At 43.0% G+C, this 13418-nt stretch overlaps 1 protein-coding gene across 12 annotated transcripts in view; it reads right to left on the bottom strand.

Moving 5' to 3' along the window:
* The window catches only part of TTC7B (tetratricopeptide repeat domain 7B), a 236934-nt gene that overhangs the window by 123705 nt on the left and 99811 nt on the right, over nt 1-13418 (bottom strand). For 11 of the 12 annotated variants that reach the window (XM_067727813.1, XM_067727818.1, XM_067727860.1 and 8 more), the window contains 2 exons: nt 9199-9277; nt 3098-3270 (listed from right to left, as the gene is read on the bottom strand). In XM_067727813.1, coding sequence (XP_067583914.1) covers nt 3098-3270; nt 9199-9277 — 252 coding nt within the window. Of the gene's footprint in view, nt 1-3097; nt 3271-9198; nt 9278-9909; nt 10076-13418 lie in introns of those variants that run through there. The other variant, XM_067727888.1, reaches the window with a different exon arrangement.

Raw genomic sequence — 13418 nt, 5'->3', positions numbered from 1 at the left:
TAGTAATCAAAAACATTCCCACAAAGAAAAGTCCACGAGCAGATGGCTTCACTGGTGAATTCTACCAAACATTTAAAGAAGAATTAATAATAATTCTCCATAAACTCTTTCCAAAAATAGAAGAGGAAGGACTATTTCCCACTCATTCTACGAGGCTAGTATTATCCTCATACTAAAATTAGACAAAGACATCATGAGAAAAGAAAACTATAGATCAATTATTTTATGACTATTGATGCAAAAATCCTCAACAAAATACTAGTAAATCAAACACAGTAATAAATAAGGATTATATACCTAGTGGGATTCACCTAAGAATGCAAGGTTGGCTTCATATCTGAAAATCAATTAATGTAATACATCACATCAATAGAATAAAGGACAAAAGCCAGATGATCATCTCAGTAGATACAGAAAAAGCATTTGACAAATTCAAAACCTTTTCACAAAAAAATATACTCAACAAACTAGTAATAGAAGGGACTTTCCTCAACCTGATAAAGGGCATCTATGAAAACCCACAGCTAACATCATACTTAATAGTGAAAGACTGGATGTTTTCCCCTTCCTAAGATCAGGAATAAAACAAAGGTGTCCACTCTTGCCACTTCTATTCAACATTGTACTGGAGGTTCTACCCAGGGCAATTAGGAAAGAAAATGAAATAAAAGGCATTTATGTTGGGAAGAAGTAAAACTATATTTGCAGATGACATGATCTTGTATATAGAAAATCCTAAAGAATCTAAAAAAAACTATTAGAACTAATAAACAAGCTCAGCAAGACTTCAGTATACAAGATCAATATAGAAAACCAATTTTACTTCTATATACTTGCAATGAACAGCCCCAAAATGAAATTAATAATAACAATTCCATTTGTGATAGTATCAAAAAGAATAGCACACACACCAACACACCCTTAAGAATAAGTTTAACAAAAGAAGTGCAGGGCTTCCCTGGTGGCGCAGTGGTTGAGAGTCTGCCTGCCGATGCAGGGGACACGAGTTCGTGCCCCGGTCCGGGAAGATCCCACATGCCGCGGAACGGCTGGGCCCATGAGCCATGGCCGCTGAGCCTGCGTGTCCGGAGCCTGTGCTCCGCAATGGGAGAGGCCACAACAGTGAGAGGCCCGTGTACCGCGAAAAAAAAAAAAAGTGCAAACCTTATACCCTGAAAACTACAAATTGTTGCTGAAAAAAGTTAAAGAAAACCTAAATAAATGGAAAGATATCCCATGTTCATGGATCAGAAGACTTAATATTGTCAAGATGGCAATACTCCTCCAATTGAGCTACAGATTAAATACAATTCCTACAAAATTCCAGTTGCTTTTTTTTTTTTTTTTTTTTTGCAGAAATAGACAAAATGATCCTAAAATTCATGTGAAAATACAAGTGTTTGGGGATGGCAGGTGACAGCTAAGGGGTGCTAGGTTTATTTTGGGGGCAGTGAAAGTATTCTAAATTTGACTGTAGTGATGGGCTATGTGACTATATTAAAAGCTATATTAATGTGAATTGTACACTTTAAATGAATGAATTATATAGTATGTGAATTATATCTCAATGAAACAGTTTAAAAAAATGTGTGTATTTGTGTGAAATGAAACTTGTGTCTCAGTAACCTGTCACATGGGAATCTTCCCTTTAACTAATAACTTCATTTAACTAGATCTGCATTTTGCCTCCATGATTCTCCTTGTACAGATGGGGAAACATGTTAAAAGAGTGACAGAGGCTGAGTGGTTTAGGAAATAAGGGAGAAGTGGCCAGCACTGTGAGCTTCTCTGCCTTCAAGGGGTGAGGCCACACTGGAATCGCATCCAGAGAGACACAGGGCTTCATCCATGTGTCAAAGTTGATTGGGGGAGGGAACAAGAATTAGATTCTTCAATATACCGGCACTTTGGCTATTAAGAAGCATCTGAAGCAGAAGAAAAATCTAGGGTCTATTTTTAAGATTTAAATATCACCTAAGAAAGAACCCCAATCCTGCTGCTAAATAGTTCATAATGAGGGGTCAGCATTTTAAAAGTGAGAGTTTGAGAATTGCTAGAACAGATGTTCTATGAATCCAGACAAGTACTAAGGAGTAAACGCAGGGAAAAGTTAAGAAAATGCTCAGTAGTCTGAATCCATATAAGAAATGCAAATTGAACAAGATGAGGAGGGAGACAAATGCCAGGGTCAATTTAAGAGGATTAAGAGGCAGTTACCCTGAGAAATGCTGCCCCTTGTAAAAAGCGGCATTGCGTTCAGAAGTCACACACGTAATAACTATCTAATCACCCCATGTCTGTCAGTGCTTTCTGGGGCCTCAGAAGCAGCAGCCTGCGGTCTTTCAGCCATTTTTCCAATTTGTAATGACTAAAGAAGGTTTCCGTATTTATTCTTACACGTTCCCCTTTGCTTCATGGAGAGGTTCTGAAAAGCCATCATGCCTTGTCCTTGTAGGAACAAAGACGGGAAGGAAAGCTTTGAGGGGAGGAATGAGTCAACCCCTGTTCCCGTTTCCCCGCCTTCTTGTGGTCTCTCTCCCTCCCACCTCCTCCTTCCCGGACCTGGGGAAATCCCAGGCTGAGACCGGAGTGTTTCCCTAGCCCATTTTCCTCAAAGGTGATCAAGTTCCCAATCCAAAACTTAAACCAATTAAAACATTCTAAAGAGACATCACCTTCCAATCACCGGTAAATTATCAAATTCGCCTTCTTCTTACAGCTAATTCAGTTTAAAACAAGCTTTTAAACAAAAGGATCAAGGAATTGCTGAGGAAAAGTAAAGAAAAGTCAACTCTGGCTTACTAATAGCTTTGTCACTGACTGCTGTATGGTTCTGCGGTTCTTATAATAAACGAAATGAAAATCCCAAAGACCAACAGCGAAGGCTGAGAACGGCAGCCAAGCACTAGATGAGAGCATTTTCCTACTCAAAACGTCCCCACGCATGCATGGATATTTGCTGAAATTATGAAGAGTAAAGAGCTATCTTTATTAAACTGGTAGAAAATCTACCCTTGAACTTCTATTCAATCCTTACATTTTCCTGAAGTTTCCCTCCCATCCCCTAACCTACAGATGAGGACACCAACTCCCATACTTCTCTCCTGAGTAGACACGGGCTTTCCGCGTGAGGGTGTAGGTTTTTGTGTTTGCTCCTTTCCGGAGAGGATCGTCCAGAGGTGACTGGCATGGTGGATTCTCCAGAGGGTTCCAGTAGCTCTGCTCACACATACCCCGCAACAAGATCTCCGCCAGCTGCCTGGCTATTGTCTGGGGACACAAAGGAGCAAAGGCACAGCCATGAATCTATTTTGTATCATTCATTCATTCATTCGCTCATTTAATAAATACGTGTTAGTCATCACTTTGTCATCACTGTTCCAAGACTCATAATTAAAAATGTCTACTCCTATGATGAAAATTATATCAGTTGATGACAAAAAAAGAAAAGAAAAAATGATACACTAAGATATTTGAAAGATTAAAAAAAAAATAAGTTTATGCCCTTCAAATGCTGCCCTGCCTGTTATACTCTGGAACACTAAACATGTTTTATACCGGAAACAACTGAAACTTTTAGTTAAGCGCTTTTCCAAAAGCTCTTATAAATAATAGGTGAACTGCAAATATTTTCATCACCTCCCAACCGAGGCCTGCCAAAGCCCGACCTTGGCAGAAAGCCAGTACTCAACCTAGATGATGTAATCCCTGAAAAAAATCTCTTCGTTGATGATAAGATGATGTTCGGTGCAGATTTTTAGAATGTCTTCCTTCTTCGGAGTGCCAAGGGCAAGTCCTTCACAGCCCCACCCTGCGACTCAGTACCTGAGGCCCCGTTCTTACTGCATCCTGGCCCTTCAGCCCAAAGGTTCCCACTGGCCTTGAGCAAAGTGGAGAACTGGCGAAGTGACTGTGGCTACTGATCCAGAAGACCGTTTTTTTAAAGCTGGGTAGGGATCTCCTTTCTTACTGTGAAAACCCAGAAATATCCAGATCTTGTTCTTCTAAGTTAGGTGCAGATTACTATGTTTTTCCAAACTCTATAGCTCCACTGCCTAGAACAGCATCACGTACGATGTATGGGGGAGGGAGATGTGGCAGCTACTAAGAAGTACTTTGTTAACTGATGCATATCAGTTAACTTACCTCATAATCTTCCAGTGACAAAGAAGAGAAGTAAAAAAAAAAAAAATCCCTCCGAAGATAGAAGCACTGCATCTCAGGGTGGTCCAGGCCACCTCACAATCAGCCAGAGGTGGCCAAAGACAACTTCAACCAGCAGATTTTTCCACAAGGTTTTAGCATTCTTTGGAAGATGCAGACAAAGAATGCTGATCTTCCCTGACAATGAGCCTTTTTAAATAAATATTTTCCAGAACAGAACTTTGCTAGGCTTTCATCCATGTGAAATCTCTTAAAACACCACAAGGAATCTTAAATGCAACCAAATCACTAGCTTAGTGGTTTCTGATAGCCACTGGGTAAAGGCAAATTTTCTTCATTATTCCCAAGTAAGACCCACTAGCTTTAAATGTCTATAAAAATGTGAAATTAAATGCACTCCTATCATCCCCAACTGAGCCATCTGTAAAGATCTCATAAGAGCACGATTTTTAGGACCTAAACAGTTCCTGAACTGTTTTCTTAAACCTTCCATTACAGCCTCATTTTGATCTCACTGCAGTCATATAAGCTAATGACTTCTGCTGGAAGCGCCAACTAGCAAAAATAACCTCCACTCACTATAGCTGAGAAAAAAACGTTAAAGGAGAAAAATGAACAAAGAACTTCACTTTCTGGATGTATCTGCCATGGAGGGATTCTAAGGTTGTAAAAGTCTCTGCCCTCAAAACAGTTTGCTTGTCCACTGCTGGATAGCTCACGCTAGATCTCATTTTCCCTCAAGGTATTAACCTTCCGGAGAGATTTTTAAAATGAGGTTATGTGATTGCACATTTTAAAGGCATCACCTCGTCATGCATTACCGATTAGGAAGGATGTTGGCTGTGTTCACTGAAATCTCAAATGAAGTTCAGAAAAGGAGATTAAATATGAGAAATTATCAGCAAGATCACCAATATCTATGATACCTTTTATGTTTTATACTCCGGTTATATTTAGCTTGCGGTTTAAATGTCTAAAAATTGTTGGTAGCTACCAAATACATTTCAAATACATTTAGAATTAAAGGAAGGAAAGGAGAGAAGCTGGTCTGGAAGAAGACTTGAACTTCTTTGTACAAACTGGGTCATTAAATGCACTTTTTTGTATGTGATTTTAAATTGTGATAAAATTCACATAACATAAAATTCATCACGTCAACCATTTTAAAGTGTACAGTCCAATGGCACTTAGCACATTCACCATGTTGTACAACCATGACCACTCTAGTTCCAGAACATTCTTTACCCTAAAAGGAAACCCCATACCCTCTAAGAAGTCACTCTCCATTCTCCCTCCTTCCACCCCCTGGGAACAGCTAATCTGCTTTCTGTCACTATAGGTTTGCCTCTTCTGGACATTTCACATAAATGGAATCATATAATATGTGGTCTTTTTGTGTCTGGCTTCTCTTACTTAGCATAATGTTTTCAAGGTTCATCCATGTGTTAGCATGAATCAGTACTTCATTCCTTTTTATAGCTGAATGATATTCCATTGTATGGCTAGACCACATTTTGCTTATTCAATCATCAGTTGGTAGACATTTGGATTGTTTCCGTCTTTTGGCTATTGTCAATAATGCTGCTATGAACATTCATATACAAGTTTTGATTTGAACACCTGCTTTCAATTATTTGGAGTACTTATCTAGAAATGGGGCTGCTGTGAATGTACTTTTAAATCCTTCTCTGCTATGGTCTCACACCAGAGTTTACAAAGCAACTTTTTCATCTCATAAGGATATCATAAATTTGTAATTATCAGCTAATCTAAAAAGAATCATACAGCAATTAAGGCTGATAGAAACACTGTCTTATGAGTGGCAATAGCTGGAGAAGTGTCCTGATGTCCACCGGAAACCAAGCACCAGTGTAGACTTCCCAGGAAATGCTTCTCAACTAGAGTGGGCAAAGACTCACTTGTGGAAACTAGAAAATACGGATTTTCAGGCCCTGCCGCAGACGGACTCAGTTGGCATTCCTGAGGTCAGATACAGGGATGTGTATTTGCTCAAAGTTCCTCAGATGGTTCTGATGCACACCTTTCGTTAAGCACTCAAGGGATTAGAAACGGTTTAACTTAGGTCACTTGAGAACCATCCACCAAGACCAAAGGTGTACTTGCAACTCAAGCGTGACATTGAGTGGGGAGTGACTCCCCCGCTTACATAACACTAACCCGTCAGTAACAGCTGAACGTGCCCAGGGGCAGCTTTAGCTACACAGGCTTTCTTTAGAAGCCTCTTCACGGGGCTGCTCAGAAAAAAGGAAAAAAAAAGAAAAAAGAAGAAGAAAACTGTCTTCCTTCCTAACATCTCTAGTCAGAATCCTACCTCACAGGATTTTTATAAGTTAAAACACATTGGTTTGAAAATCATAAACCTTAGACAATAATGGAAGATATTCTCTAATTTTGATAAATATTGGAGTAAGCAGCAAGCAGATTCTCACAGTGCAGTGCATGCACTCAACCTTCTAACGAGGAAACACCCCTTATCTCCTTAACAAAATATATATTTTTTGAGAGTCTATAAGCAATTTTGAAAGATTGGCATTTTTAAAATTTTTATTTATTTATTTATTTATTTATTTATTTATTTATTTATTTATTTATGGCTCCGTTGGGTCTTCGTTGCTTTGCGCAGGCTTTCTCTAGTTGTAGCGCGCGGGGGCTACTCTTTGTCGCGGTGCGTGGGCTTCCCATTGCGGTGGCTTCTCTTGTTGCAGTGCACAGGCTCTAGGCATGCGGGCTTCAGTAGTTGTGGCTCGCGGGCTCTGGAGTGCGGGCTTGGTAGTTGTGGTGCACGGGCTTAGATGCTCCGCGGCATGTGGGATCTTCCCGGACCAGGGCTTGAACCCGTGCTCCTGCATCGGCAGGCAGATTCTTAACCCCTGAGTCACCAGGGAAGCCCAAAAGATTGGCATTTTAAATGTGCTTTTAAAACAATTATAAGAACACTTGCCAATATAACCACTTACTTTCATTGTGCTTCCAAATCTTAGAAGAAGCTATTCATGCTGACCAGTTCAGAAGTTTTATGGAATGTTGGGAGTAGGTCAGTTTGAGAGAAAAGATAGATAGCAATAAATTTTAACCATATTTTTTTTTTTTGCGGTACGCGGGCCTCTCACTGTCGCGGCCTCTCCCGTTGTGGAGCACAGGCTCCGGACGCGCAGGCTCAGCGGCCATGGCTCACGGGCCCAGCCGCTCCGTGGCATGTGGGATCTTCCCGGACCGGGGCACGAACCCGCGTCCCCTGCATCGGCAGGCGGACTCTCAACCACTGCGCCACCAGGGAAGCCCTATCCATATTTTTGCAGGGTTTTTTCCCTTAAAGGACTGTGAAGATCAAAATGTTTTGTTTGAACTTCTGAGGGCACCCGTAAATCATATAATACATAGGTAGATATCGAAGACCAAGTGAGTTCTTGGTGCGGGGTGTGTGTGAAGTCGCCCGTCTTGTCTCACCTCCCATAATTCTAGGAAAGCCTATGGCTTAGCCATCTGGGCCAGTGAGTTGTATGTCCACATCCTTAGCATGAAGATACAGCCTCATTTCCCAGGACAGGAATCTCTTAGCCTTGCCCAACTGAACACTGTCCCACAGCATTTAAAGGACTCATGATAATGGGAGGACAACAGCATGGATGACGAGACCAAGGACACTGCGGTCTTAGTGGGGCTGCCACATCAGCTGGGGCCTGGGGCGCTTCTTAGCTTCCACGAGCACCAAGCCTCACCCAAACACTCGATGACTCTGGCTCTGAAGGGTAAACTGTGGAGGTATAATTAATGAGCCTCCCAGACAGGAAGGTGAAAGGTTTAAAAGGAAAGAGAGAGAACTCAAGTCAACAGGAGAGCCAAGCTGCTGATCAACCAGTTTATTTAACTAGCTTTTCTATTTCTGGGTTTTATGGTCCATATAGTGAGTCGAACAGCTAGGTTCTCCTCAGGATCTAATCTGCTTTGCTCTGTCTGGGTTTTGGTATGAATCAGCAGCCTACAACGAACCCTTCACCGCACTGGCATCAGGAGGGTATGCCTTCTAACTGCTATACAGGATGCATTTTTTGTTTCAAGAGAGAGCATTCGCAAGAAGCAACTGAAAAGATGCTCAACATCATTAGCCATCAGGGAGTGTAAATCAAAACCACAATGAGACAGCACTTCACACCCATTAGGATGGCTAGAACTAAAGAAAAAGATAATAAACACGTGTTGTTGAGGATATGGAAAAACTGGAACCCTCGTCATTTCTGGTGAGAATGTAAAATGGTGCAGCCGATCTGACAAATAGTTTGGCAATTCCTCCAAATGCTAAATGTAGAGTTACCATGTGACCCAGCAATTCCACTCCTAGGTATCTACTCAAGAAAAATGAACACATATATACACATAAAAACTTGCATGAGAATGTTTGTAGCAGCATTATTCATAAAAGCTGAAAAGTGGAAACAAAAAATGTCTACTGACTGATGACTGAACAAACAAAAATGTGGTCTATCCATACGATGGAATATCATGGTGCGACGAAAAGGAACGAAAGACGGATACATGGTATAACGTGAATGAACCTTGAAAACGTTATGCTAAGTAAAGGAAGCCCGTCACAAAAAAGACCACATACTGTATAATGCCACTTATATGAAATGTCCAGAATAGGCAAACCATAGAAACAGGAAGTAAATTAGTGGCTGTCGGAAGCTGGGGAAAGGGAAGAATGGGGATTGACTAGTAATGGGCATGGAGATTTTGGGGGAGTGATGAGAATGCTCTGAAATTCAATATTAGCGATGGCTGAACAATTCTGTGACTACTAAAATCTAATGAGTTTGGGTGAACGTATGATGTATATATATATATACATATATATGTGTATATATATATGCTTCACTGAGATATAATTTATAATGTATAATATCTATATTACATAGTATGTTATGATATATAATGTATTATTTATAATACACGTATGAAAGAGAGAGAGGCACTTGAAGTGCCTCGGGCCTCAGCCAAGTCATTAGTTACACTTACCATTCGCAGGTTCTGGGTTGTCCTCGTTTCCACTGCTCTGAGGATCTCTCTAAATCTCCCGACCCCTCTCGTCAAGTTCCTGTGCGCACACAGAATGGGACAGGGTTTCCGTCTGGCGTGTATTAATGTTAGATATTTTATACACATACTTCAATTCATTTTGCCTACATAAAAGCTGTTGGCGAGACTGTAAGCAATCGTTCTGCACATGCCTGTCCATCTTTGTTCAACTCTGAAAAGTTTGACCTAGGATCAGTGGTCTTTTGAACTTCCACAATTCAATTTTCTCGGGAAAATAAATGTCGGAAGATCAGATCCGAGGCAAAAAACAGAAGGCAAGATATCTTTCCAGAGTCTATCTTCTACCTCACAGTGGCTGAGGAGTTTTCCTGCTCTGCTGAGTGGTGCTGAAAACTCTAGGTTTTCACCGCAAGGTGGGTGGCAAAGGGGTACAGGAGTATCAACAAGGCACTGTGTGCAACGTGGGAAAGGCTTCTTGTGACCTGCAACCTTTACAGGCAAGACAAAGAGAAAAGGTATGAAAAATGAGGGGCTCCGCCAAGCAACCACTCCGTGTCTTCGAGAACACACGTCACTGCCCAGTAAACCCATCGGCCCCTCCTGCCCCCAGCGAGGCAGAGGGTCACAGCCCCTCCCACGGTTAGTGAGCGCTGGCTGGAGGCCGGCGCCACCTGACTGGGGCCAGCATACCTCATTTTGGTGCCCACACACCTCACAGAGATGTGCAGGGTGACACGTTTCGTGAAGGGACAGTAATTCGTTAGTAAATCCCAGTCCACGTGCCCAGACCCCACTTGCTGTCTGCCCCCTCTGAAGGCCGTGCCTGACCCATTCAGCTGGGAGCATTTCCCAGCAGGTCCCTTTACATCGAGCACCGCCACCTCCTACGACAGAACCCCGTGATATTTATAACCTGCTCGTTAGAACACATCTCAGCTTTCCAAAAAAGCCACAGAGCGGGTCAGCCGGTGCGGACCTGTCAGCCAGCCTCTGCAGTCTGTGGCAGATGCTCTAGGTATTCAGCTCTCTTCTTGGATGACATTTTGAATCACACAAAGGGATTAAATCAAACTGAAGGTGGGTTCTGTATGCTACGAGCACTCACAAGGGCTATCAATTCGTGTCTTATACCTAACGTGACATCCCAGGACGCTGATTCACAAGAACAGCCCCAGAACTTGAAGGTAATGGTGTATTGGCACAGATACGTCAATACTCCCATATTCCTCTCACCCACACATATCAGATGATACCAGATCAGAAGCTTTACGGTGGCATGAAAAGAGAGGCTTGAGCTTGGCAGTCCAGGCAGCACTAAAGGAGACGTGAATAAAAATTAGGTAACAGGCCCTGGGACATGCAATCTACGCTGCTGCTTTCCCCTTCATCTGCTTTTATGGGATCTGTGTTCACAGGCACCAGAGTACACTTGCTTTGGACTGAAGCTCGGTTCTGTTACGTAACATGGTGGGGAGAAAACAGCTACAGCTGAAAAAGGGGACGGGCAGGGCAGAGCAGTCTCATTTTATTCCAGAATCGCAGAGTAAGCTCCTACTATGTACGAAAAGAATGGCGTTTTGAACTGTGTGAAATAAGGTGGGACTGGGACAATATAGTTGGAGACCCAGGTTTAAAGGGCTGTTTTGGCAGGGTGGAAATTAAGCCTTCAGTAGGCAGTATCAAATCTATATGTTATAAGTCAGGGAAGGCTATCAGATGGGAATTGGCCATTTGGAATGCCTCCCAGGCCCTCTTTGCAGAGTGAGATACCTATCCAGTTACGCAAGCACAGAATTGTCTAGCTATAAGTGATCTGACACAACCTGGTCCACTGGGACACAGAAGAGAAACGGCTTGCTCAGCCCTCCACAGCCAGTGAGAGGGAGAGCTGGGACCTTTCGACCCAACCTCTCACCTTCCTGACAAAAGAAATGTGAGCCCTCAAGCTGAAGTGCAGCTCTAGAAGAAAGAACAAAATATGCATACGAGAAAGGTCTGTTTTACATCATTAATATGAAAATTAATATATATACATAATACAAGTCGGATGCGCTCCAGTGCTCCCAGCTAACGAGATTCTCCTAGGAACTGGTTCAAAACTGGAAAGAAAATCTGCTGGCCCAGGTGAAGCAGCCTGGTGTCCAAGGGTGAGGCCTCAGCTGCCCTAAATGAGAACCGACGGGTAGAGAAATTCAATTCCCCTCTGAGGCCGAGGTGTGGTTTCTCCCGTGCAGGACCGAGGCCCTCTGGTGGCGACTGCAGGAAGTCCCCGTGACCGAGAGGACGCACAGGAGGCCAAACCGGTAGCAGCTGAGGGCGTATTCCTGACGCATTGACACTGCCTTTGAGGCAAATTCAAGTTTTTCTCAAGCTGCTTCCAGTTTACTTCTGGGAAGAGCTTAGGATTCAGAACCAAGTTCTTCCTGAAGCTGGGAGGAATCCTGCTTGTCAACAGCAGATCTGCAGTAACCGCAGAATGTCTCAGAAGGCCTCCGGCTGTGCTGGTCGAACGGCACCGTCAGGACAACCATGAGGCTGCCTGTCCACCCACGGGGCAGGAGGGAGGGGGACTGGAGGGGAGAGATCACCCAGCTTAAATATCAGAAAAGGAAATAAATATCCTAAGCGCAAAGACATCCAATTCTCAGCAACTCTTATACCATCCATACATGTTTTTAGTCACATAATTTTATTCAAGCAATCACTTCCACTGTTGCCATGACAGCAGAAAAAAAATTTTTAAGCTAGATGGATAATCATGATAGAAAGGAACAAAAAAAGGAATTAACTTGCAAGAATTACATTCTAAAGGCTATGAAATACCCCAATTTGAGGGAAATAAACAAAAGCCACATGATTGTTTTCATGTCTCTAAACTCTTAGTTTATTCTTAAAATGTGGAGACCCATGAACTACCTGGAATGAACCGCTGCTTAAAAACTCCACTCCAAAATGAACAGAAGAGAGACAAGGAGTTGCCCCGGTTTTGAGGGTTTCCACAGACCCTCGACATTAGGTCATTTGTTCCATTTCAACACCTTTGACTTAGAGAGTGCAATGATGTCAAAATCCATTATGGTAAACTATTCTTAAAAGGAAGGTTCTGGCCAGCATTCAAGCAGCAGGCACTGGCAAGCTGTCAGAACTTGGGGTTCACCTCCTGCACCTCGCTTCCTGAGCTGGGTGTGCTTCCCTCCACGTGGAACGGTTCCCAACTGCTAAGCTCTTACCACGGAGAAAGGGCCTACAAGTCCCTCGAGCACCAGCTGGTTGTTCAGCCCGACAGGCAGGCGAAACCTGCCAACATCACCGACAGTCCCCAGCCCAGCAGGGAGAGCGCAGGCCAGCGTCCTCAGCCTTGCTCTCGTGCAAACCCAGGCAAAGGAAAGCCCACCCACGGTTCACGGGCACACATTCTAATCCCCCCCTTGACATACTTCCTTTTTTTCTTCTCTCCTCCCTTTTCCATCAGGTTTCATCCTCCTCCCCCTGAGCCACCTCCTTCCAGGTCTCGTGTGCTGGTCCTCAGGTCACTGCAGAAGCATGACTTCCTGAAGACACCCGGGGAGGGCACTGACTGGCCAGCGCTCGGCCTCCCTCTTGACCCTTTGGGCCTTGAAAGCAGCACTTCTGAAGGCTGGTCTCTGAAATGTACATTCTGACGTACAAACCTACAACCGAACCAAGGCGGAAACGTACATGGGAAGGAAGCCAGAGTTCCCAAATCCAAATCCAAATGGAAAACCGAGGCTGGGAGAAACTCGGAGACCGGAGAACTATTTCACCTGGAGATGGGCAGCTATTTCAACTGCAAGCTCAATATATTTTATTTTTATATTTTTTATGTTCACTTCTTGGGAGCAGGGTGGAAAAATACAATTCTTCCCTTAACCTGTCCTTCCATATTCTCTTCTAACCTCAGAGTTTGGCCCAGGCCACCAATGCACTCAAATTCAACCTCAACTGTCATTGTCATCGCAAACTCTACGTTCTGATGTGAATAAAATACTGGATGTCAAATTCCTGGGTAACAAGGGAAAGGTACCACTGCCAGCGTAGGTTCAGTATTTTTTCTCCTTCTCTGTGGTGGAGAACTTTATAACTAAAGATCAATTTTAGAACAAGTCAACACAGTAGATCTCTTAGAGCTAAGAAATCGTTCGGCTTTTTCCATGTTCTTTCATACCAACTGGCGCTTC

Source organism: Pseudorca crassidens, chromosome 1 (assembly GCF_039906515.1).
Source record: "Pseudorca crassidens isolate mPseCra1 chromosome 1, mPseCra1.hap1, whole genome shotgun sequence".
NCBI lineage: Eukaryota > Metazoa > Chordata > Mammalia > Artiodactyla > Delphinidae > Pseudorca > Pseudorca crassidens.
This window is presented reverse-complemented; position numbering and strand designations above follow the sequence as displayed.